The sequence below is a fragment of the Ictalurus furcatus genome, chromosome 23 (genome assembly GCF_023375685.1).
Source record: "Ictalurus furcatus strain D&B chromosome 23, Billie_1.0, whole genome shotgun sequence".
Classification (NCBI taxonomy): domain Eukaryota; kingdom Metazoa; phylum Chordata; class Actinopteri; order Siluriformes; family Ictaluridae; genus Ictalurus; species Ictalurus furcatus.
In genome coordinates this window covers 5,033,962-5,060,974 of record NC_071277.1, presented here as the reverse complement: position 1 = coordinate 5,060,974, position 27,013 = coordinate 5,033,962, and the positions used below count along the sequence as shown (strand labels likewise).

The 27,013-nt window shown below is 40.6% G+C and overlaps 1 protein-coding gene across 4 annotated transcripts; it reads left to right on the top strand.

The window, feature by feature from the left end:
- The first annotated feature begins 547 nt into the window (after positions 1 to 547).
- Positions 548 to 24,908, top strand: pan3 (poly(A) specific ribonuclease subunit PAN3). Of its 4 annotated transcripts, XM_053610913.1 has the most exons (18): positions 565 to 1,467; positions 3,276 to 3,397; positions 8,667 to 8,739; positions 8,828 to 8,898; positions 9,506 to 9,650; positions 9,745 to 9,974; positions 10,066 to 10,170; positions 11,224 to 11,281; positions 11,574 to 11,735; positions 11,853 to 11,969; positions 12,439 to 12,540; positions 14,005 to 14,170; positions 16,869 to 16,956; positions 17,085 to 17,224; positions 17,390 to 17,519; positions 21,298 to 21,362; positions 22,438 to 22,576; positions 22,673 to 24,908. In XM_053610913.1, the coding sequence occupies exons 1-18, from the start codon at positions 1,107 to 1,109 to the stop codon at positions 22,811 to 22,813; spliced, it is 2,415 nt and encodes an 804-aa protein (XP_053466888.1). In that variant the 5' UTR covers positions 565 to 1,106; the 3' UTR covers positions 22,814 to 24,908. The 4 variants fall into 4 exon arrangements, 3 of the variants coding, with proteins under 3 accessions (XP_053466891.1, XP_053466889.1, XP_053466888.1); XM_053610914.1 differs by lacking the exon at positions 22,673 to 24,908 and having other exon boundaries at positions 550 to 1,467; positions 21,298 to 21,400; positions 22,438 to 22,551; XR_008384407.1 differs by lacking the exons at positions 22,438 to 22,576; positions 22,673 to 24,908 and having other exon boundaries at positions 548 to 1,467; positions 17,085 to 17,244.
- The last annotated feature ends 2,105 nt before the right edge of the window (positions 24,909 to 27,013 follow it).

Below are 27,013 nucleotides of genomic sequence, written 5' to 3'. Positions count from 1 at the left end.
TGTTCTCCGCATGTCCGTGTGGGTTTCTTCTGGGTTCTCCAGTTTCCTCCTACCTGTAGGTGGACTGGTTGTGCAAAATTTTCCCATAGGTGTGAATGAGTGTGTGAGTATGTATATGTGTGTGTACATGGAGCCCTGTCAGCGTTCCCAGGATAGGCTTGGGATCCACCACAACCCCGAGCAGGATAAAGTGGTTACTGAAGATGAATGAATGAATGATACTCCAAACTCTATTAGAGCTTTGGTAAGATTTTCCTCACCCCTTTTTGCTAAAATGTAATGGCTGTATTTTTGAATTCGTATTATAGTTGTCAGAATGTGACCTGACAATTCATACAACTCAAGACAGATATAATGTAAGAAATAATTTAAGGTTATGGTTAAAGTTATGGCAGAGGTTAGAGTTCATAATTTTTCTTATGACTTTATTAGTAAAAAATTAATACAATTCAACAACATTGACCTAACAGGTTTGATATTTTCTCAGTACAAATTACGTGTGAAATTATTTTCTGTGGTGGACAGAGATTAGGTTTCAAAAACAAACAAACAAACAAACAAACAAACAGCTCAGGTATTTTAAACAGGTCTTAACCAGCCCACCTGTAGTAGCCTGTTTGTAGAGCTGCATTTAAATTGTGCTTGCATTAATTTGAACATACAAATATATTTAACTGATCAGCATTTCATAATGGGCCTGCATTTTTAATAAGCTCGATGCTTGCGGAAAATGTGCTTGTTTGTTTGTTTGCGCTTTAATTGAAGCCCTACTGAGCCCTGGCACTAATTGCAGCGCTACCCACAATGCACTGCGGCGCTGGTTTGTGCTTTAGCTGAACGGAACCCGAAAACAACAACAGCGTGATCAAAGCTGAACAACAGCGCCGAGCTGCTTTCTTTCTTTTACTTTTTCCCCCTCTTTTTAAATTTAAACGCGCACAGCGATCATTTCCGAAGCGTGATGGCCGCCTGACGGTTCGGTCTGGATGATACGGTTGGTTGTTGTTGCCGTTTTTTCACGCGTTTGGCTGGAATTAAAGTGTTTTAGGACTCCCTATGTTTGAGCGTCTTCCGGCGACGGCGGCGGTGGCGGCATCAGCGGTGCCATGAATAGTGGACTCCCGGTCTCGGCTGCTCCGCTCGGCGGTGTCGGAATACCGGGCGTCAAGGTGAAATTCTGTCGTTATTACGCGAAAGACAAGACTTGCTTTTATGGCGACGATTGCCAGTTCTTGCACGAGGATCCGTCCGCGGGGAGTGTTGTGCACGGCGGAGGAAGCAGCGGCAGTCCGGTGACTTTAGCCCTCGCCGGCGGAGCAGTGAGCTCCGCGGCGGCGGCTGTAGCAGGGTATACGCTCTCTGGGAACGCAGTAGCGCCGTGTCCGAGCGGAGCTCCGGCGGGTGTGGCCAAAAAGAGTGATGCTCTCGGGCCTGCAGGAGCGGCTCTGGACGGCCAGTTATTGAGCAGTAAGTTTGAGCAATAAGGACAAACACCGAGTGAGGCCTAATAACGCGCCCTTCTGTAGTGTCGAGACCTGACGGGCCTCAGCCGGGCTGCTGTACAAATCGAGGCCGGGGATTCAGTGAGGCCTAGTTTCCCCACCTTTACTCAAAATAACGATGAGCGGAAACGATACACTGCGGGTTGCCTTACAAACGCAGGGTAGTCATGGGTGAAAACTCAACGAATTAAATTCGTTTAACATTTTTCGTTGTGTACACACACACACACGCACGCACGCACGCGCGCGCGAAATCAAACTGCACGACCTGTCATTGTTTCCAGTGAAACTGAACGGTCGAATTTAAAATGTAAACATGACGATAACGCACATTAACCAATATATTGTTTGTACGTTTTTGTTGTTTAGGCTAAAATGTAGTTATACTTGAGGATTATTTTTTCTTTTACCGCGCAATTGAACAAAGTGACAAGACTATTGCAACATCAGATGCAGAAGCTTTGTGTGTGTGTGTTTTCTTCGTGTTTGTAACAGTGTACCCGTCAAAGAGCCTTTTCTTATTAAATAGTTGCTGCATTATCTAAACTTATCGCGCATTTATTTAAAAGAAAAAAAATCCCAGAAATATATAATTATAGAATTATTTCGTGTACACGACGTTGTTTTGTTTTTAAGAATGACTGCGAAAGCTTAGCGCGTGACGTCAGAGGCTAACAGAGCGCTGATTGGCTGATGAATTCGTTTCGCAGGTTTACCCTCGAGCTGTTGCTTCTCTTCTCTTTCTAATAACATGAACACTCACCCTCTTTCTTTATATTAAAAGAAAGTCGATGGATATTTGATATAGATGTGATTATTATTTCTTCTTCCCAACCAAATGAAACTAAATCAAGTCGGAATCTGAGAGCTAGTACTTAAACCCTCTTCCAGTGTGGAGGGTCACATTTTATTAATTCACCAATTAGTGCCATGTTGAACTTGATGGCATCCTTGCATTATAATTTAGGTTGCTTTTTTTTTTAATATTTATTTTTATTTTATTTTTTTATAAAGAAGAAAGTAAATTTCCCAAGGCAGAGAGTAAAATCTTTCTCCATGATTGATGAGCCTGTTTTAAATTTTTAATGTTTTCTCTTGTTTAGTTCCAGTATACACTTGGGGCTTGATGGCAAAAATATACTGTGGCCAGACTTTGTTTAAAACAACTGCAAAATAGATTTTTTTTCCTTTTTTTTTTTTTTTTTTTTAAATACTAAGTTTCTAGCTGCATAATATCTGCATACTGTACACATTAACATATTGTATGTTATGCAGTTATGTTATTACTGCTTACTGTGCACAACAAATGCACTGTATGTTAATGTAGTCTTCATCTGGATGCTTTAGATTTGCTAATGACTGTGAAAAACAAATAGTTGGCAATTAAAATTTTCCCTACAGAGTTGTGGAGAAAGCTGAATTACTAGCAACTTTGCTAAATACCCTGAGTCAAATAAGCATTTATGATTTGACTAATTGACTCATCTAGACTTGAAAGTGTTAAAAGTTAAATATTAAATTGTTTGCAGATTTCCTTCAGGTTCTTTGTAAGACACTGAAATTGCACCTTTAGATGCAGAAACAGAATATTCTGCACTTTCAAGCTGCTGATTTAAAAAAAAAAAAAAAAGTTTTTGCATGCTGTACAAAATGTGTTCAAGGTTAAATCTGATATTTTACAAAAACAGCCCAAGCAGACATTCTGGCACAGGTAAGATCTGTCAATTTAGCTTTTTAGATTTTAAGTGGTTTGTGTGTCTTGTGTCATTTCAGTCGCTGGTATGGATGGCGGAGCGCTCAGTGATGCAAACCTGACCAACTCCTATTTCAGCAGCAGTTTTATTGGAGTCAATGGCTTTGGAAGTCCAGCAGAGTCCAAATACTCAATGATGCAGGTGTGTATACTTCCTGTTCATTCATATATCCACAATGTTCTCACTGAAATGTTATCAAATTATTTCTCATACTTAGGAGCTGTAATGTATTAAGGACAATATTGGAGTCTAGAAATATTCACAGATCAGCCATAACATTGTGAAGTGAATAACATTGATTATCTTGTTACGATGGTATCTGTTAAGGGATTGGATATATTAGGCAGCAAGTTAACGGTCAGTTCTTAAAGTTGATGTGTTGGAAGTTGGAAAAAATGGGCAGGAGTAAGGATCTGTGTGACTTTGATAAGGGCCAGTTTGTGAAGGCTAGACGACTGGGTCAGAGCATCTTAAAACAGTAGGTCTTGTGGGGTGTTCCCGGTATGCAATGGTTAGTACCTACCAAAAGTGGTCCAAGGAAGGACAACCGGTGAACCGGCATCAGGATCATGGGCCCCCAATGTTCCTTGTTGTATGTGGGGTGCTAATGCTAACCCGTCTGGTCCGATTCCACAGAAGAGCTACTGTAGCACAAATTGCTGAAAAAGTTCATGATGGCTATGATAGAAAGGTGTCAGAACCGCAGACCGTTCAGAGTGTCAGTGCTGATTGCTTTTCACCACAGAAAGCTCCTACGATGGGCACGTGAGCATCACAACTGGACCATGGAGCGATTGGAAAACGGTGGCTTGGTCTGATGAATCATGTTTTCTTTTACATCATGTGGCTAGCCGGATGCAGGTACGTTGCTTATCTGAGGAAGAGATGGCACCAGGATGCACTATGGGGATTGGGGAAAGGCAAGCCGGCAGAGGCAGTGTGATGCTCTGGGCAATGTTCTACTGGAAAACCTTCCATCCTGGCATTCATGTGGATGTAACTTTGACACGTACCACCTTTCTAAACATTGTTGCAGACCGAGTACACCCCTTCATAGCAACGGTATTCCCTAATGGCACTGGCCTCTTTCAGCAGGATAATGCACCCTGACACACTGCAAAAAATGTTCAGGAACGGTTTGAGGGTCATGGTGTTGACTCGGCCTCTCGATCCAATCGAGCATCTGTGGGATGTGCCGGACAAACAAATCCGATGCATGAATGCCCCAACTCACAACTTAAAGGACTTAAAGGATCTGCTGCTGTCGTCTTTGTGTGAGATACCACGGTACACCTTCAGGGTCCATGCCTCGACGGGTCCGAGCTGTTTTGGTGGAACAAGGCGGACCTGCACAATATTAGGCAGGTGGTTTAATGTTATGGCTGATTGTTGTATAACTGAAGTACAATTTAATTAGAATAATTATAGCTACAAAAAAGTCCTATTTTATCCCTGGTCAGAACTGTGTGGGCAGATCTGATCGTGTATCGACAACTCATGTACAATGTTGATACCCGAAGAGTGTAGGAAAGGCAGGTAATGTGTTTAAGTTTTGTGCAAATTGTGTGTGGGTGTATTTTATATAAATGGAGCAGTATCACAGTTTGTGTACAGCTTTTCTCCTCTTCCGTCTAATTTTAAAAGTTGATCAATAGAGCATGGCACTGCTACAAGCAGAAGAAGTGCACACGTGTCTAGTTTATTTTAAAGCTCATTTTAAACCGTTTAATATCCTCTCATTGAACTGACTGACTACCACACAGCGGCAAATGGCTTATTAAACATTTAGGGTCTTTAAAAAATAAACAAACATAAGTTAGAGCTACATTATTACCACACATAAACTTCTAAAACATTGTGTATGAATGGGGGGGGGAATATACATATACAGCCTTACTTGTGTGTGAAGGGGTTTTTTTTTTGTTTGTTTTTTTTTAATTGGCCATTTGCCTGAATTCAGCAACCGTGACATCTGCAGGGTTTTCACCTACTGAAACACAGCTGCTCTCAGACTTTTAGTATAACATGTTGAGTCGTAATGCCTGCATTTAACGCCTTTATTCTGCACCTTTTTATAAACTCTTTAATGGGTAGGTTACGTGTGTGCCTAATTCATAGATCTCTCTTACAGTCCCCTCTGAAACAATTGGAATGGCAAGGCCGATTATTTATTTTTGTTTTTGTTGTAGACTCAAGACATTTGGGTTTGAGATCAAAAGCTGAATGAGAAGAGAGATTAGAGTTTCAGCTCTTCTTTCCTGCTATTTATATGTAGATGTGTTGAAGGACATAGAACTAGGGCTGCAACATCTAATCGATAAAATCTATAGTAATCGATAATTAAAATAATCAATAACAAATTTCCTTATGGATTAGTCGTGTCTGTGACATCACTGTGGATAACCCCCGCCAGTGACGTCACTTCACAACGGTGAAAAACGCATTTTTATGAATAAAACACATCTGGAAAACAGCGGTGATTACAGAGTGAGCTGCTGCGGGAAAAGTGCACGATCCAGATCGTCCAAAACATGAGCGTTTTTATATTAAGCGCTTCAAACAAACTCGTAAGTGTATGAATGTGGCTTGTCATGACAGATGCGTATGCTGTTTAATGTGTTCCAGATATGTTTTCTTCAGCGTGGAAATTACATTTATACCTTTTTATATCCTTATCTGTAAATGTTAGAAATTCACGCCAGTATTTCCATTTTACATAAAGGCTCGTCCTGACCGCGAGTGAGTCTCTGTTAAACTTCACTGAATGAGCGCGAGTCCACCCATGCGTGTCAAACAACGGCCGATAGCAAGGAAGCGCAGTACCTCTGACTAAAATATTCATTTTGATCTCATATGTTGTTGATGCTATATATAGAAACAAAAGTAATATATTTTTTGGCGAGTGGTAACTGTAATGGGGTTATAACAGGTCATTGTATATAAATTTAAGACGCGTCAACCATTTACATAATAAAGTAACATGTTACTGTGTTCAAATAAGTGAATTTGTGTGTTACAACATTCAACCCCTTACCAGTGAACACTTAGTTGGTGTTTTAAAGCATTTGATTGATATATACTATTGATATAGTGATATAACTTCTGCTTTAAAGCTTGTGGACAATCAGTTGTTTTTTGTTTTGTTTTTTCAAAATGTAATGTTAATATTTAAAAGAAAAAAAAAAATCCTTTGCACAATGTATAGCATAGCACACATAGATACATTTAATACATTTTTCCATAGTCTTCAATTTGCACAGTGTGAATGTGAAAACATGTTTTTTAGAAAAAAAAAATACAGAAAATAAAAATTGTCCGTTTAATCCAACTAATCGATCAATCAAAGAAAGAAAAAAAAATCGACAGATTAATTGGTTATCAAAATAATCGTTAGTTGTAGTCCTACATAGAACATAGCACATTTTGTATCAGACCATCCAATTTGGAACAGGTGTTTCTTGTTACCCAGGTGTGTCCTGTTAGATTAATTGTTAAATAATAAATAGCTCTGAACATCTACTTTGTTTTAGCCTTCAGTTTTACTTATAAAGATTGCATTTGTTGTTAAATAGGATAAAACCAACATGAAGACCAGAGAGCTGTCTATGGGAGAAAAACTAGCCATTTTGAAGCTGACAAAGGAGGAGAAAATCGGATGCATTGCACAAGCATTAGGCATAGCCAATACAACAATCTGGAATGTCCTATAAAAGAAAGAAACCCCTGGTGTACTGAGCAACAGACACTGAATGGGTAGGCCAAGGAAAACGACAGCGGATGACACATTGTGAGAGCTGTGAAGAAAACCCCTAAAAAAAAAAAAAAGGCAGTCAGTGACATCACCAACAACCTCCACAGGTGAAGGGATCACAATCCACCGTTTGAAGAAAGCCGGATTGGAGTTCACAAAGAAATACAGAGATGAGCAACAAATGTTCTGGAACCAAGATTAACTTGTACCAAAGTGATGGAAAGTCCAAAGTGTTGAGAGAGAATCTTCTCATGATCCAAAACATACAAGCTCTTCTGTGAAACGTGGTGGGGGTAGTGTCATGGGTTGGGCTTGCATGGCTGTTTCTGGAACAAACTCCCTAATCTTTATTGATGGTGGAACTCCTGATGGTAGCAGCAGAATGAATTCAGAAGTCTACAGGAATGTTGTCTGCCAGTTTACAGAGAAATGCATCTAAATTAATCAGGATAAGCCACAAAGACAAAAACAGTTTGGTGATACCAATGAATCACAGGCTTGATGTGATTATAGCAAGCAAGGGATATGCAACCAAATATGTGTTAAGTCTTGAAGTAAATTAAAGTAAATCTGTTCCTATACTTTTGCTTGACTAACAAATGGGTGGTCTGATACAAAAGGTTCTGTTTTAATGTTGTTTAACACGTAAATACCAGGAAATTAAAGCTAAAATAATAATCTCTCGTCTCATATCCATCTTTTGATAAACTCGAATGTCTTTGGTGTAGAGCACAAACAAATTGACCTGATCCAGCGGTTTCGGAGGGAACGGTATCTCTCTTACATTTTTAAGCTTGATATTCTGGTTTTGCTTCTGTTCGAATCAGATTCTCATTTCAATATGAGTCATTTTAGAGCTGGACAAATAATAATCTGAAAAATCAGTTGAAGTTTCACTGACGCAAACACCTCATTTTATCTATGATGCATTTTTTTTTTTTGGTTTTTTTTAACACGTTTCCCCGCTCAGAGATTATAATTCCCATTTTGAGTATTCTGCTGTGTATTATCAACACCATCAGCATGTCCAGCTGTCTGAAAAGGGGAAATACACACACACTCTCACTCGCACGAACCAGTGTCAGAACTTTCAGAGAAACTACAAGACCGCACTTTTCTGCTGAATTTTTTTTGAGCATTAATTAGGGGAAAGTTTCTTTAAGATACACATCAAAAAGTAAGAGTGCAAATTTTCCCCCCTTCGTTCATGTAGTTAAAGCAGATTGTATAAACACAAGTGTTATAAGATAAACACTTCAGGATGTGCTTTTTATAGGAAAATAATCAACTTCACCCCGTTAATGGATTCATTTCATATAAGAGCATGACACAGTGTTTAATTCATGACGTTTCGCCCGACACTGGACCCTGCACAGTAGGTCTTTAAATTTAAAGTGGCGTTGAGGGTTAAATTGTCACTATAACATTCATTGAAGCAGAACTTGGTACAGATAAACATGTAGCAAGAATATAACGGCTTAAGCAATTATCATGATGTAAAAGTCATGGCATGTATAATATTAATTCATGTTCAAGTGGGTTTACAGTTATCTGAACAAGGTTTCTTATGATGGATGTAAAATTCAAGTGCTTGTCAGTATGAACACGCACTCAGATACCAGACTGATGCTTATTAATTGTGTGTGTTTGTGTTTTTAGAGGATGACCAGCAGCAGCAGCTCCCCGAGTCTCCTTAATGACGGTGCCAAGAATTTCAGCCACAGCGCTCATGGTGAGCCGCAATCTGCTGTTTGCCATTGGACCATAACACTGTTTATTGGCTTTGAAACGTCTCTCACTGCACGCTTTTCTTTTTGCAGATCCTGTAAGTTCCCCCACTTCGTCCCTGTTTAGCGACTTTGGTGCTTTGAGCATAACGCAGAGGAGGAAGGTAAGCATTTTTAACACGTGGTTGTGTTTGGCATGATGGGTGTAGAGGCTTTAAAATGTTTGTGTGTGGATTTTGTCATTTTCGTACAACCCACAATTATCTGTATTATTTATTTCCAAACCTCAATAACACACACAAAAAAAAAGAGTCTACAAATTTCAACTGAAATCTAATGAGGAAACACATGAATTGGCAGGCGTTAGGAAGAAGGATGCAACATTTTATATAATTATTCCAAAAGAGTCATATCAGTTTCTAAAGTTTTTCTGTGTGTACTTTTTTAAAAAAAAATTTTTTTAAAGAATTAATTTTTGACTCTTCAGCACAGTAAGGAGTGGGTTATTCCTTAATATTCCCCTTCTAAACCCACTTTTTAAAGCCTAACATCACGGTCAGTTCAGCAGTCTGTACTGACTAGCCCAGACTAACCAGAGTTCTTTCATTTATTTAGTATACAACCAGCATTATTCTCCATCCAGAAACTGCTATATAAATACATATTGTACGTTAAAGTGATCTGACCCAGCACCATTGTGGTACATTGTGTTAATGTACAGTGTGACTGGGGATTTCTTTTTTTTTTTTTTTTTTCCTCTCTTTCATGCAGGCTCCTAACCCCGCTGCCACAGAGTTCATCCCTAAAGGAGCACCACGCATGTCCACTATGTCCCAGGCGGCCGTACCGACATTTCCCTCGCCGCTATTCCCCCATCCCGGTCTGAGCGGCTCAGCCGCAGCAGGACTCGCGCCTGGTGAATATTTCTCTCTCGATTCCCCCCTGACGACTCCTCACATTAATGCTAGAACAATTCACACAGACGTTATAGAGAGCCTTTTCTTCCACAGGTATGTCTTTGTCTGCTGGGTCGTCTCCTCTCCACTCGCCCAAAATCACTCCCCACACCTCACCCGCCCCCCGGCGCCGTAGCCACACCCCTAACCCCAACCCAGCCAATTACATGGTGCCCACCACGGTGTCGGAGCAAGGAGGCGCCGCCCACATCATTCAGAAGGAGACCGTTGGAGGAACCACCTACTTTTACACCGACAACACCCCTGCTCCCATGGCTGGAATGGTACGGTTCAAGGTTTTGTCTGTCTCAAGCTCTGGTGATGTTCATGATTATTAATTTTGGCACATAAATAATTGGCTTGCTGTCATGTTAGGTGTTTCCAACGTACCATATCTACCCACAAACAGCACCTCATGTGGCGTACATGCAGCCCAAAGCCAACGCTCCGTCCTTCTTTATGGCTGATGAGCTCAGACAGGTATTCGCCTCTTATCTTTTCTTCATACCGGTACCTGTAGCAGAGCTTTAGTGGCTGTGACGCATCCATGACCAGAAGACAGGCCCTTGGAAGACAGTAATACTGGGTTTAAAACAGTAACATGCACTGATGTCACTGTACATTCACTCTGGCAGCAGTTTTTCACTAGACTTTATTATTATGGTTGGGTAAAGCTGCATGATTTCAGGTTTCGCCAAGACACTACAGAGGCTGACTTTACACCAGCATCAGCAAACCCTTTATTTCTTAAATAACTAACACTCACCGCCACATTACTGCCAACAGTGGCAATTTCCATTTGAATAGAAGTTTATGACTTATACATATTTGTTCCCCTCAATTTTTTGCAACTTCACGACAAAGTTCCTCGCTCTCACAATTTCACTTCCTTCCAAATTTTAGTTCACATCTCATTAAACTAGCCATGGTTTTATCTTTTTCTGTATTTCATTAGATACAAGTCATATTCATACTGTTATTTGAAGTGGAGGTGCGGTAATGTCAGAATTATCATAATATCTCAGTCCCGTCTGAGAGGATGCACTCTAGTGCTATAGTGAGTTTTGTGAAGACAAGTTTTATATTTAAAAAATAAAGTCTAAGGTTGTGTTTATAATCATAATGAACTTTTTCACACTATCCGTTGTTACCCAGATGAGGATGGGTTCCCTTTTGAGTCTGGTTCCTCTCAAGGTTTCTTCCTCTTAACATCTTAGGGAGTTTTTCCTTGCCACTGTCGCCACTCAGTGGCTTGCTCAGTTGGGATGAATTGAATAATATATAGATTATACATAAATATGTATAATCTCTTTGGGAACTAAACTGTTTGGCATTTCACTGTTGATTCTGCATTATCTGTAATCTTAAAATTAAGACAGGATGTAGGTCCTTGTGAGAAATATAGAATGTGGTGATGCAGTTGTTCGGATGTGCATCATCTCAGTAGCATCGAAACCATGTTTTGATATTATAAACCTTTTTAAAATCAACCCTGTGACCTAATCCTAACTCGTACTCGCTTTTATTCCTCAGGAGTTGATTAACAGGCATTTGATAACGATGGCCCAAATCGATCAGTCTGAGAACTCGGGTAAGCACAATGCAAGCGTGTACTGCTGGTGTTTGTGTTCTGAATGTTGCCTAATCCTCGTCTCTGTGGTTCATGGTGCTGTCTGAGCTGTCTGTGGTCAGTGTGTTTGTATTCACCTGGTGTCTGAATGCAACCACATCCTCTGTCTGGCATGCCAGATGGACTTTTTTTCAGAACTGTAACCATAAAAATGTTCTGTGTATGTGTGTACATATGAAATTGAAGGAAATGTCTTGCTTCAGTTTTGTGTTTAATTCCTTTTTTTTTTTTTTTTAATTATTATATTTATTAGGAGTCCCATCTGAGGTGGACAGCTACCATAGCCTCTTTCCCCTGGAGCCTCTTCTGCCCCCAAACCGTCTCCAGAAAACCAGCAACTTCAGTTACATCACTTCCTGTTACAAGGCGGTCAACAGCAAAGATGACCTGCCGTACTGTCTCAGGAGGATACATGGTGCGAAATGTGATCTAAACCAAATACTTACGAGCAACGAGATATTCATACGGATTAAATGCATGATTTTGTATGTGACTGAGCATTACACGTTACAGCATGTGCGAATGTTTGCAGGCTTCAGGCTGGTGAACACCAAGTGCATGATGCTGGTCGACATGTGGAAGAAGATCCAGCACTCCAATGCTGTCACGCTGCGGGAAGTCTTTACCACCAAGGCTTTTGGAGATCACTGTAAGGATGTGTGCGAACCCCTTTTCCACTAACAAGGTGCTGGAGCTGGACCCGAGCTCCCCTCTTGGCCATCTAAAACACTGTCAAGAAAATGAATTATTTGCTTGAAAACATTAGTAATGGCAACATAAATTTCTTTTGGACAGCTACAAATACCCAGAATAAATAGCTGAATACGTATTTCCATCATAATAGGTGTAATTGATGTTTTTATGGATGCTGATTTTCAGCGAGTATATGTGCTTGCACGTGTTTCCTTCGAGATGCATGAAGTTCACCATTCATGAACCCAAAATTACCTATGGCTTTTAAACTGGTGGACACGTGGTCCAGTTTGCTGGTTCCCTAAACCATTAGCAGCCCCAGCACTAGTTGGGACGCTGTGATGAGTGTTGTCTATTGTGAAACAGCTGGTTCTTGTAATAGCTTGAAAAATTGGTGCTGAGTATTTGTTTACTTGTGTTCACAGCGTTGGTGTTCTCTTACGACTTCCACGCCGGTGCTGAGACCATGTACAGCAGGCACTTCAACGACCCGACGGCTGACTCTTATTTCACCAAGAGGAAGTGGGGTGAGTTCTTGTTCCACACCCAGAAACGAAAAACAAACCTGTTGACCACCAACAGCCTCGCTGATCTTATTAGCTGCTGTTTGAATAACTGAATAAGTGAACCTCAGTTGACCTATTTATTATGTTTAGCTGAAACCACTAAAGTGAAAAGGATATTGCACAAGAACTATGTGATGGTTTTTTTTTTTAAAAAAAAACACTCCTCCTCTAGCAGCTCCAGGGTATATGTGTGAACGTGACAGAGCTCTCGGACAACAGAAACATCCTTACTGTTTATTCTCGTGTTTGTGAGGACGCTATGACAGCAAATATTTTCATAAGCACGCCTGCAGTGGTGTGTGTGTGTGTGTGTGTGTGTGTGTGTGTGTGTAAGTAAGTAAAGTGAGGAAAGAGGAAATTGTGGTTGAAACCGTTCCTGTGCCAGGTGGGGTCTGGTACCTGCAACAGTAAGAGTGATGGAGGAAGCAGAACTCCTCAGTTTCTGCACGCTATTCACCAACTGTGCAGGAACCCGAGAGTGGAAAAGGAGATTGATAAAAATAGTATGTTGCAGAATGCGAACATGGTATGCATTGTAGTCGGTTAAAAATTGGTCACTGTTTACAATCAGCCATGCTCACAGAACACAAAAGGACTGTGCTTTTATTATTTTTTTTATTTTTTAGTAATCATTTGCATGTTGCAGTGGGATACTTTGATGATGCTGATGATAATTAATAAATGACCTTTATACTCTGTGATTCATCTGATAACTGGCTGCATGTTAACGAGGTTTATTCCACAGCAATGCTGAACTCGTATCTGGATCATTAAATTCCTAACGGCACAATTCTGATAGCAGTGATGTATCTCTGGTGTATAACTGCACGTTCCGTTGTGTGATCGCTTCTCGTTGCTTCACGATGTCTGTGTGGCTGAAGCAGAACGGTTTTCTAAGGAAAAAGATGTCTGTGTGTACGGTGAAGTGGTGTAGCATCCCAAACAGAACACCTGAACGTTGTGGTTTTTTTTTTTTTTTGTTCCCTTCAGATTTTTCCCATCTGCAGTTGGTTTTTGCTCACGATTGTGGAAGCAGCAGCATGAACACATTTGAAATGATGCCACAAGCGTACCGTCATGCATACCGCACTGCATCTGATCCTTTTTGGTTAGGAAAAAAAATGATCTTAACTCCTATCTACTGCGCTCGTGCCTCTTTCACCCTCAGTTTGAGGTCATGTGGTTGGCTTATAACCCTCAATAATCTGAACTCAGTACTCTGTTCAGCTTTTAAATAGGTTTGGCACATTTCTCATTTTCCATCACTCTTTTACAGTATCATGTGATCATATTCTGTCATTTCTTTTCACAAGGTATGGTTTTGTTCATTAACTGTGTTCTTGTACAGAACAAGGAAACCAGTGTACACCCCGGGGTAAGACCGTGTGTGTGTGTGTGTGTGTGTGTGTGTGTTCGTTCCTGTAGGTCCGCATGAGCCGCCTCCTCCTCGGCAGCATGCCGGTCTGCTGCCCGAGTCTCTGATCTGGGCCTACATCGTGCAGCTGAGCTCAGCCCTACGTACCATCCACACTGCAGGCCTGGCCTGTAGGGTCATGGACCCCAGCAAGATCCTCATCACTGGAAAGACTCGGTACATATGCGCGCGCACACATGCATGACCTGGGACCACCTGCATCCACTTTAACATTGATTACATTCATACTTCGATTAGCATTCAAATTAATTTACCTTCCTTCAATCATTTAACAAGATGGCCGATTAATGAAATAAAATTTTAAAACATGCTAATTCTATTTTAAAATAAATGTCACACTTCTCTCAAGTACTGTGATCTACCAATTTCTTATATATATATATAACACCTTCCTGTACCTCTGCTTTTATTGATTTATTAACACAATGCATGGGGGGGCATTTTGTGAGCAGTTTTTAAAAACAACAACAAAAAAAAACATTTGGCTATACTCACTGAGCAGTTTATTAGGAAAACCTATACATTCATGCAGTTATCTAATAAATCAATCTTGTGTCAGCAGTGCAATGCATAAAATCATTAGAATGGGGAAAAGAATTGTGATCTGTGCGAGTTTTACCGTGTGGTGCAATAAAGAAAAAACGTCCAGTTCTGTAAACAGAAACGTCTTGATGAGGGGGGTCAGTGGAGAACGGTTTGAGCTGACAGAGGCTACAATAATTCAGATAACCACTCTGTACAACTATACTGAGCGGAAAAGCATCTCGGAATGCACAGTGAGGTGGATGGGCTCCAAGAGCAAAAGACCACATCTGGTTCCACCTCTGTCAGCCAAAAACAGAAAGCTGTGGGGGGGGGACTTAGCCTTGTATGATGAATCTTGATTTCTGCTGAGGCACACAGATGATAAGGTCAGAATGTGGCATCAACTGCATGAATCCATTGTGTCAACAGTCCAGGCTGGTGGAGGTGGTGTAATGGTGTGGGGAATGTTTTATTGGCATATTTCAGGGCTGTTGATACCAATCAATCATGGCTTGAATGCCACAGCCTATTTGAAAATGTTGTTGCTGACCATATGCATCCCTTCATGGCCACAATTTACCCATCTTCTAAAGACTACTTCCAGCATGATGATGCACTGTGCCACAAAGCAAAATTGGTCTCAAACTGTGTTCATGAACATGATGATAATTTGTTCAATGTTCTTCATTGGTTTTGCCTGACACTTGATCTGAACCTGACTGAACACCTTTGGGATGTGGTACAATAAGAGATTCACAGCATGAAAGTGCACCTGAAGAATCTGCATGAATTGTGTTATGGAATCAAGTCAACATGGACCAGAATCACAAAGGAAAATAGTTTCCAACGTCTTGTGGAATCCATGCTGGAAGAAACGAGAGCAAAGGGAGCAAAGTATTACTATTGTATAGTGTTTCTAATAAAGTGCTTGGTGAGTGTATGTCATGCCAGATACATGGCTAGAGCAATTTTGTTTTTCCTTATATGGAAAATATTCACCTATTTTAGCTAGCAGTTGATATTATTTAATAGTTTCAGCAGTACTTTTAACACACCATACACTTTAAATGCAGCGATTCGATAACATCTCAAACATAATGCTACGCTTGAAATATTCTAGCGATCCAGATGTTTCCAGTGTAGTGTCGAGGGCTTCACAGGAACTTCTTTGTTTCTGTTCAGCTGTAGGGTGAGCTCAGTGTTTGGGTGTTTGTGGTCTGCTGGACACGCATGCATACACACTTGCCATACCTCATGCACACGCGTGCACATGCTTAGCGGAAGAACCCACTTTGATTAAGACATGTTAGTTTGGGTATGAAGTGAATGCAGAAGTTTTGTTTCGGTTTAGTTTTCTGTTCCTGAAATACCATACTGGAGATGATTAATGCATTTATGTAGTTCAGTTGTAACTATGGTTACGCGCTGTGGCTACTCAAGGCTGTGATGGGCTTAGCACAGACACTTAAGAGGCAGTTTAGGTGCAAAAACTAGAAGTGTTTTAGTATGTGAAGGAAGGGGGATGGTGAAAGCGTGAGGTCTCTGGGTGAAGGTGGTGAGTGGTGCTGTCTTCCGGCATGGGGAGTGGTGATCTGGCTCGAGGTGAGACCCAGGGGGTGTGGCGCTAGCAGCGGGTATCGACCGAGAGTGCAGCCGGGCCAGGGAGTGTCGTCTTCGGCGCTGGCGTCTTCTCCGTCGGCGTCTGTAAGGTAAACTGACAGAGGCATCAATATTACCACACACAGATGCGGAGCTCCGCCTCTCTGTGCTGCCATGGCCCTTTTTATATCCTCCCGTTGTATGCTGAACCGTGAGTATCTGCCGCTCCACTCATTGCCTGCCAGCTGGGTGTGTTTCTGCAGCCCCACCCTGCAGCCCTGTGCTTCCCAGTGGACCAAAACACTCAGTGCTGAAGCAGAGCTGTCCGTTCAGCACCCGAGTGGCAGTCGTGCGAGGTTTTGTGTGCGTGGGCTCAAGGTGGCTTAGTGGTTGACACGGTTGCCTCGCACCTCCGAGGTTAGGGGTTGGAATCCCTCCTCCGCCCTGTGTGCGTGGAGCTTGCATGTTCTCCCTGTGCTTTGGGGGTTTCCTCAGAATACTTTGGTTTCCTCCCCCAGACATGATTGGCGTGTCCAAATTGTCCGTGGCGTGTGAATGTGTCCAGAATGTCTCCTGTCTTGTGCCCCGAGTTCCCTGGAACAGGCTCCAGGCTCCCCCACGACCCTGTGTAGGACAAGCAGTATGGAAAATGGGTGGATGGAAGTTGCCTATTAAAATTAGTTGAGTTGATTTAATGTTGTATTTTTCCCCTCTCTTTCTTGTTTCCTAGGTTACGGGTGAACTGTGTAGGTGTGTTTGATGTCTTAACATTTGACAATAGTCAGACCAACCACTTGGCCCTCATGCCCCAGTACCAGGTAAAACCAACATGCACCAGTGCTTCAAGGCCTTTATTACTAGCATGTGTTGTGAAATGTATTATATGGAACCACACCTGCTTTCTGATCTCTCTCTCTCTGTCTCTCTGTGTGTATCTGTGTGACAGCAAGCAGATCTGATCTCTCTGGGGAAGGTGGTGTTGGCACTGGCCTGCAACTCTCTGGCTGGCATTCAGAGAGAGAACCTGCAGAAAGCCATGGAGCTTGTGTCCATCAACTACTCATCCGACCTCAAGAACCTCATCCTGTGCGAAAGCCCTTTACCACGTAGCTCCACACACACTTTTACCATGGACTAACATTTTCAATTTCAGATATTATCAAAAAGGCTGTGGATTTAATGTCTATGTATGTGAGTCTATGTGCAACATTGAGTGAAATGTGTGTGTGTTTCTTGACTCTGGGCCTCCAGGTACCTGCTTACGGAGCAAAGTCGCCTGCGTAGCGTCAATGACATCATGCCCATGATCGGAGCCAGGTTTTACACTCAACTGGATGCTTCACAGATGAGGAATGACGTCATTGAGGAAGATCTGGCCAAGGTATCAAGAAAAGGAGCCCTTTATAAGGGTTAAAAACTTTTTCCCAGTATAAATGTTTACTACGGTTTACCCCCCAGTGATCTTATTCTCTATTCTGATTGGTCAGAAGATGTTGATTTAGTTTAATATAACAGCTGCTCAGACAGTAGTGCAATCACAGGTTTATATTAATGTTATTGCAGGGTTCATACAAGGTGCTTGAAGTAGTTGAATTTGGCCTTTTGAAATGTAAGTACTGGAAATCTTGAGAATAGCCATTTTTTTTTATTTAGTGGCACTTTAAAAGTGCTCGAATTATTTACTGACTTTTTTTATACGACATCACGAAAAACTTTAAAGTGCTTATTTTCAATAGAACATGAATACAACACCCTGCTGCAGCCCCTCCCCCCCTCCTCCCGATATTCATTCACTCGCTGTGATGGAGACAGCTCCAGTCCACTTTTCACTCATTTTAGCTTTATTTTTTTTATTATTATTCTTGTGTGGTTTCTTTTGTTTGTTTTTTTTTTTTAACAAACCTTAGCTACTTTCCGTAGAAGAGTCACCAGTACTTCCACGTGAGCACGAGGTCCTGCTTTCCTGCCGCAGGTACACTTGTCTCTGTGGCTGTTCTGTTCAGTGAGGGGCAGAGAGAGGAGCAGCACATTCAGTGTGCGAGGGGAAAAAAGAGACATTCTGTCGCTTCTAACTTTCTCGGAGTGATTATTTTACATGTAAATATAGCTGACATCCAGTGTTGGGGTGTAGCTAACTAAAAGTAACGACGTTACTAACTTAACTACATTTTTCAGTATCGTGACCGAAGTGCTGCTATTTTAAAAATAGTGACGAAGTAACGAGTTACTTTTTTCAAACGAATAGTGATGTAGTGACCAACTGATACTTTTTTTTTGCTCAGTTATGATGGTGCACTTCATTGCATCTGTGGTGTGAACTTGCTTCATAGGAATTAAGAGCCTCACTATAGCTCACATGGACAGGAAGTGACCATCTGATGGACACGTAAAGTGACCAGCCACAGTTTGTTATGTGATGTATGGGGCGGGTAAATGATAATACCATAATAAATAACACTGGAGTTTATTCTTTGATACAGAGAATATTACTGGCGCTTTGATGTTAATAGGCAGCACAACACAATGTTTACATGATGATGATGATGATTATTTATTGTTGCATGTATTATTGGCCTATCGGAAGTATACATTATTCATTCTTATTAATCATGATGGAGCGGGAGATGGCGACTGAATCCGATAATGAGGGGACCAATTACCCGTGGCCTATTTTGTTGTTCATGTGCCTTTAGGAATCAAATAATAATAAATCTTACACCTTTTTATATGTCATCTTCGCAAACCAAAGATTAAAATACTTTGTCCAGTACCTCGGGTATAATACAATACGACGTCCAGGAGTTCCAGCACAAATTTAAGGACGCATACAGAAATGAACATGTCATGTTAAATTGAGAAGTAACCTAATGTGCACATTATAAATTCATAATTATTCTGAATTATTTTTAAATTGTTTAATTTCTTTATGCAGAATTATACAGTTATCCATAAGCTGATACACAATCATGACCTACCAAAAATGTTTCCCATTTAAGTAGCTTCAGTGTCATTGGCTACTTTTCCTTCGTAACTTGTAGTGTGTGTATTTATTTATTTATTTATTTATTTATTTATTTATTTAAAGCTTGGGTAGCTTAACTACTTCAAACTATGAGTAGCTTGTAGCTTGAAAAGCTACCGTTTGAAAGTAGCTTCCCCGACACTGCCGAAATCACAGCACAGTTGTTTCCTTTGTCTTGCGTGTATGATGACGATGTCGTGGTTATGAATCAGGACTTTAGCAGTGCCGAGCAGCAGCTTGGAAGTGACTGGTCTTAATGGGCAGCTGACACTGGGCAGAATGCGAATACAACACTAATTGAACTGCTAATTAGCGCATGGCATCATTTAGCGACTTTCCGTTGAAAGTTGTTGGTATGTTGAGGTTATGGTGAAGACAAAGCGATGCATGGGAAATGCAAACTTAGTCCAACATGGCTGGAAAAGGGTGCCATATAAAAATAGTTTTTTTTATGATTATTATTATTATTACTAATTATTATAATACTTTTTTGGGGGGAATTTCAAAAGAAGAAATAAAGAATGTTTGAATGACAGCTCTTGTATAGTCATTGAAAACAAAAGTAGTGCCTGAAATGTCCTGGAATTTTATTACGAAGCATCTGTACGAACCCTGGTTATTGTTTCTGTAGTAACAACTCATTTTAGAGGGACTTGTACGGTGGAAGCTCAAACAAAAACAAAAAAAATATACATAACGGTTGATATGGTAATCTTTTCTGTAAGATCTTTATTTGCCATTTACGGAAGGAGTCTCCAGTGTCAGCACTGTGTATCAGTCAAACGGTAATGCTCTAATCTTAATCCTTTCAGGTTTCTCTGTAACAAGACAAGCTGCATTTTATTTAGTCTTATTAACTACAAGAGCACGAAGAAAGAAAGCTGGGAGTGTGTACGTGTGTGTGTACATGCAGCGTAGAAGGGAGGGGGAGGTGTGATCACGGTTTTAAGGCTGTATACTGTACAACTGAGAAAACTGAGTGTGAAACTGCCGTGTAACTTAGTGCTGCCTTTAGCACCCGCATGTACAAGTGGTATTCCTCTAAGCGCTTTTTTATTTATTATTTATTTATTTATTTATTTATTTATTTATTTAGACTATTAAACCTGGATAGAGCGCCATCAAATCAGATAAATGATCAGCTGTAAGTGTGAGCAGGGTTTTACTGGTCCTTAATGAAATAAAAATGAATTAATCTGTTTTTTTTTTTCATTTATTCATTCCAAGATTGAAGTTAGCTGCAGCTAGTTGGATTCACTGAAAACCCATGAATGAACATATGAACAAAATAAAGTAGAAATGTATTTGAAAAATACAACCCTTGTTTTGTCCCTGAGACCAGATATTTTATGAAAGATGACGGAATCTGACGGAAATGTCAAATATTTAAAAAAATGACCAATTTTTAGGTCAGAATTGATTTATTAATTAATTTTATGGTAGTCGACGTTTTCACCATTTAGCGTTTCACACTTACTCAGCTTGCTGTGCTCCTGGATGGTGTTGGTCTTTTAGCAGCGTTTGAAACGGGACCCAAATGACGTTTACAGGTTTCTCTTCCGTTTTTCTTAGCAACTAAAAGTTGTGAGAGTTGAAACCAGCGATCCGACATCCTGCGTCATGTGATTGGTCTGAGGAAGTTACCGTCGTATCGTTCGGGAGAATTCTGTTGCCTGGTGCGAATCTGAGTCGCTTGCAACGGACACTAGTGAGAACGTAGAAACGCCGTGCGGACGTATAAGCTTTTAACTCTGAGGTGATGAACACATGGCGCTGATCCCGTGTTTTACATTAAGACCGGCTTGCGGTCTGTAACTGAATTGAAAAATCTTTGAAAAAAGAAACCGTTATTCCGTTAAAGCGAGAAATAGAGCGAAGTCATAAACTATTAAAAAATAAACTAGTGATGTGTAATTCTTCATTAGCAAGCGAAAGAGTTGACACGCAATCCCATTACAACCATTTCAGTTCCACGCTTTAACACTAGAACATGTGGAAATGGTTGAGCCATATTCCAAATTATATGGTTAAGCTATAATTTGGAATATGTGTTACCTTGATAATCGTGTGTTATGTTGTGTTGATTTATATTAGGTTTATTGACCTTTCTAACTGACCTTTCTTTTTCCCTCCACAGGAGGTGCAGAACGGACGCTTGTTCCGTCTTCTGGCCAAACTGGGAACCATCAACGAGAGACCAGAGTAAGTCCTGCACCTCTTTTAGGAAGCGTGATCAAAAGGCAAGGAAATAAATCTTCCCTCTTTACCAGATTTGATTCCCCTCCCTTACACGCGCACACACGCACACGCACGCACACACACACAATCGTCCTTATGCTGGTATGAACAGGTTAGGGTTTAAGAATATCATGCCAATCCCTGTTTGAGAGGAACAGGGAAGCACACAGGTCACGTGTTTTAGTGCTCATGAATGCATTATGTATTTTTTTCAATATTTGAAGCACTATACTAAATAAAATTGAATTCGGGTGAATTTCGAAAGCTGCAGTGTGTACAGCAGGATGTGGGCGTGACCATACAGTCGTGCAGTGCACCCCTAAAGTTAATGACTGGAAATGAGCAATCATGGGCGTATATAAACAGAATAAAACGTGCAGTAAGGCTACATCCACGTTAATCCGTAAAAATTTGAGAACGCATGTTTTTCTCTACATTTCGGTCTACACTGAGACTGAGCTTTTTGAAAATGCTCTCCCAAGTGGATACATTTCAGAAACGCTGTTTTCATGTTGTAGTGCGGACTGAGAAAACGGAGATATTAAAAAACGATGATGCGTTTTTTTGTTTTTTTTTAATATCATGTCATGTGACCCATTCGACTCGAAACAAACAAGACGGCGGATGAGGTTGTACCGCAGTCATTGCGCCTGCGATCCAGTTTGATGTCTCTGTGCATCTGTGGGTCGGTCCACGCATCTGTGCGTACAGTATTCTCATTAGTGCAAGATCTCAAAAACGAGTGTGTGTAGGATTTATATGGAAGTATCGCAGTAACCAGATGAACTGATTATTTTTTTGTAGTTATCATTAATTACAAATTTTTTTACGGAAATTGAGTATTTGGTGTTGGCTAGTTAACCCAAATGAACAACGTTAATGCAAGCATTTCTTCCATATTCAATTTTTTTTTTAAGTAGCTTTTTTCAGTAGCGGTCGTTCTGGTAACCAGTTGATGGAAATGAACTAGAGCCATGAATTCTGTTGGATCTTGGTTTTGAACGTGCCGTGGTAAAACGTCTCGTTTGAACTGCTGCAGATTCCAGAAGGATCCGACGTGGTCCGAAACAGGGGATCGCTACCTGCTGAAGCTCTTCAGAGATCACCTGTTCCACCAGGTGACTGAAGCAGGCACGCCCTGGGTCGACCTGAGCCACATTGTGTCTTGTCTTAATAAAGTAAGCATCTGTTGTTTGTTTTTTGTTATTTTTTTTTGCCTTTTCTGTTAATTTCCTGTGAATTGTGTCATGCATGATTCCTTGTGTGCTCGTCAGCTGGATGCCGGAGTGCCCGAGAAGATCAGCCTGGTGTCTCGGGATGAGAAGAGCGTGCTGGTGGTGACCTACTCAGACCTAAAGCGCTGCTTTGACAGCACCTTCCAGGAACTGCTGGCTGCCGCTAACGGCTCGCTGTAGCGCCCCTCACAGGCATGGGGTGGGACTGCCTGAACCGGAGCACATTGCACTACAGTGAACAAAGACGGGCGCAGCTTTGAACAATCTTAACGGCCAAAACAAAGCCAGCTGGTTGCTCACCTCCAGTCAGATACACTGTCCTAAGAGGAAGTTGTACTTTTTTTTTCTTTTTTTTCTTTTTTTTTCTTTTTTTTTTTCCTAAAGTGTATTTTTTTAGTTTTCCTAAACTCACAGCTAGCTGAATTCTGAACATGTTGACCGCTGTGATTAATTTTTTTAGACTTGGGGAACAACAACATCATTGTCGATAAGAAACATTGACAATTTCCTGCTTTTATTTTTCTTGGTTTTTATTATAATTTTTTTCCATTGGAGGATGCACTAAGAATTTTAAGTTTTTCCTTTTTAAAAAAAAAATAAATAAAAAAAATCATGTGGGTTGTGTCCACAAGGTGACACGAAAAGGACGAGGACCTGGTTTCCGGGAAAAAAAGAAAAAGCGATCTCTTCTGTAGGCACTGCGAGTTGGGACAGACCACTTGTCGTGTGTAGAACCCAGACCACTTTTTGCCTCCGCTGTCATTTAGATAGGACAAACCGTTGTGCTTGTAAGAGGGGGGCGGGCCGGCCAAATCGCTAAGAAGACTGGCCGCTGTTTGAACGTGGAGTATGTGGCGTGGTATGGTACGTTCCCGTCCCGTCCCCCCCCCCCCAGCCCCCGCCCCCGCCAGCCGGGAAAGTAAGACTTTCCAAAGTCACATGTGATTGCAAAGAGAAGGTCGCTTCATTACTGCCTGGGTTCTCACTCTGTCCATGTAACTTTGGTGGCACTGACACAGGGGTGCTTTCTCTTGTTGCTGTATAAGACTTTATTAGACTTATGCAACCTCCGTTCATTTTTTAAAAAAAAAAAAGAAATTATTTCCATGGATGCTTTTTTGCAATGTGATATGAATCAACAATTGTGAGAATGAATTTTTCTTTTTTGTTTCGTTTGTTGTCTTTTTTTCAATCAGGCCTTTTAGGTCTGGAAAGGAACCAAAGAACTGGACCACATTTAGGAAGGGAACCAGTTCTGCCTCTGTGGAATGTCCTCTCCCTCTGCCCCCTTTTTGTGGCACAACTTTTTAGATCACGCTCACATTTTCACACTCACTTTTTTTTTTTTTTTTCCCCTCACTCCATTCCTTATATCCTTCCATCATGAGCTATAGGCTGGTGGTTGTTATTTGGACTGAATCGGTAGCTCTTATGTGATGGTTCTTTTCTTTTTCACACCCAGCTCTTGTGCAGTGATGCATGATGGGATTTTTGAGCTCTGTCTGATTAATACCAGTAAAACGTCTGGGAAGGATGGTGGAAACGGTGGGGTTAGTTTGAGGGATGTTTGAATTTTGGCTTATTTTTAATACCCAATTCTCACCTGACGATCATGTGATGGCAACATGCTGCGAAAATGGAGCGTCCATCAGCAAAACAGCAGGTAACAGAGGGGGGCGGAGTGTTTTGGGGGTTGAGGATAAGGGTTCGGGGGCCTGGGGGTGTAGAGGTGGTTGTTTTTGCACTTGGAGCGGTTTTGGCATTCTCTCAGGACGACTCGACCCGAATTAAGCCAATGATTGAATGTGTTTTGACCCGTCATTGGTAACCCTTTCCAATCATGAGTCGAGCTACAGTGGAAAAGGTGCGACGTGAGCAGGTCTGGCTGAGCCACACTGAACATGGAGGGCTCAGGATGGAACATGTTATACAGAGCTGATGTGAGGACGCCGTGTTTCAAATTGTACTTTTGTGGGGGTGGGGTTTCCGTGATAGTCAAAACAGCAGTGAATCTGGTGCCAAGCCTCTCTCCCAAAATCACACACTTGAGTCCTTCCATCGTATCCAGCCAACACACAGCTAATTCTCATGTCATATCATCATGAATATCATGACCCTATACCCCAAGGATCACACTCCAGTAAAAATGTGCTAACACACCACACAAACACAATATCTTAGTACTTTTAATGCCCTACTTGTGTTTCATTGTCTCACATTTTGCAATATTTGTGTGTACAACAGTATTTTAATAAAGAATATAAAACTTTACAAAGTTCTCCAGTGTATTTTTTTTCCCCCATGCAATGCATATAATGGTGATTTTAATAGCAGATATTTCATCTTGTTGCAGTCCATTATGCTTGCAGTACAGATTCTATATTTCTAACAGAATTAAATAGTCAGTACTTTACACAGTGGCTTTAACATTCTTCACACTTAATGCTTAAAATGGTACTATGCTTATACAAATATACATAATGACAATAAATGTATTCTTTTCTAGGAGTCTATACCTAGAGTGTGTGTATATTTTATAAAAGATGCATAGTGTCTTGTATAAGTATTCACTCCCCTTGAACTTTTCTACTTTTTTTTTTTTTTTGAAATTTGTTTGAATTATATAAACCCAACACCTGCTCATCACTCTGAGACCAGAGAATGGTGAAGCATGGTGGTGGTAGCATGTTGAGAGTTATCCTTAAGGTTTTTTGTTGCTTCTTTTGCTTAGTTTTTTTCTGCTCCTTGGTCTTCGTGAAACTCTGTTTTAGGAATGTTCTCGAACACACTCTAGGGCCTTCAAGACACATTTATATTGAGAGCACATGACACTTTAATTGCACAGAGATCGACTTTAACCTCTGGTCACGCCATGTGACTTTTAATGGCATATGGTCACATCCGAACAACAAAATTCTTCTTCAATGACAAATTGAATGTTAGTTATTTATTTATTTATAAAATAGGACCGGTTTGGAGAAGTGGGGTGAATACTTATGTAAGGCACTGTACATTGAAGGCACAGTATCTTTAAAAAAAAAAAAAAAAAAAAGCATCTGCATACATACATACTGTACTAATCGCATGGCTAAGGTACTTAGTGTAAATAAATAAACCTGTTGTAGATGTCCAGCATTAGTTTAGGCAACACAGATTTGTGAAAATTGTGATGCTCTACAGTTTAACGTGATGCGCCTTCCCTACAAAATCTGTAGGCAGTGCACTTTATTACAGTAGATAAATGGTTTTAGCTGCTCGGTGAATATAAGAATTAATCGCGAGTAATGACCATCTCATTGGAAAGCATCCTTTAAAGGAGTATTTTGTCATATTCCAAACCCTCTGCTGCCTGCGAGGTGAATTTCTTTCCCCCTCAACTTCCTCTCGACTTCTCATTTCTTCAAATCACACTTCCTTGTTACTTTTATTGGCTTCCTTTCCTGAAATCGCATATCTTACTACGTATGTACATGAGGATGGGATGTGACAAACGATTTAGTGGCTTAGTAAAAGAGACGCCCTTGCTCATAGAAGCATCAGTTTAAAGCTTGAGGAACTGCTGCACAGCTGCACTGCCTGTCACTGGGCATAACATCCGTATTTAGTACAGGCTGAAGTACATGCGTACAAGGAGTCTTCTATCTAGCATCATCTTATAAGCTCTCTGAATATTAAAAAATGTGAAAAGCAAAATGTTGAATTTATAATGGTTTACTAAAAAAAAAATTCGTTTTTAAAAAGTTACTGCTCATTTGACTGGTTAACACAAAAAACCCATGAATGATGTAACTACTTCTGCTTAGAGGAGAACTTTTAAAAAATAGAGCACGTGAGTCACTCTGGCTTAAACAAAATTTCCTCAAAATATGAAATGCTCAGGTTTCGCCAAGCACAAACTTGTCGGTGTCCAAAAACGGTGTTTAATTTCATGTATGGATTTCCACATGCATAGAAAAAGCAGGGAAAGGTGCATGCAGACATCCCGGTTTGTTGCGTGCGACTTTTCAGCACCGCGTGCCTTGGACAGCGTCAGAGATGCTAGCAATATTTAAAAATATGTATTTTTTACATTTCAAATGTTTGTATTTTGAAACGTCACCAAACATTCAGTTTGGAAATTAGCTTAATTTAATTTCATTTGGTTACCGAACTAACGTTAACCAACTAATGTAACGTATTATGTACTTTAAGTAATATGTATTTTAAATAATTGATATCTGGGACAATTTTGAGATAAAACTAGCATTAAAACACTTGGATTTAAGCGCAATTAATTAAGGTCGCTAGTTTTCTGTCCAGCCTTTCTGCAAATGTTTAACAATTCATAATTATCCATTTAAAAAAACAACATCATCATTCTATCTATTCTTACTTACAGAA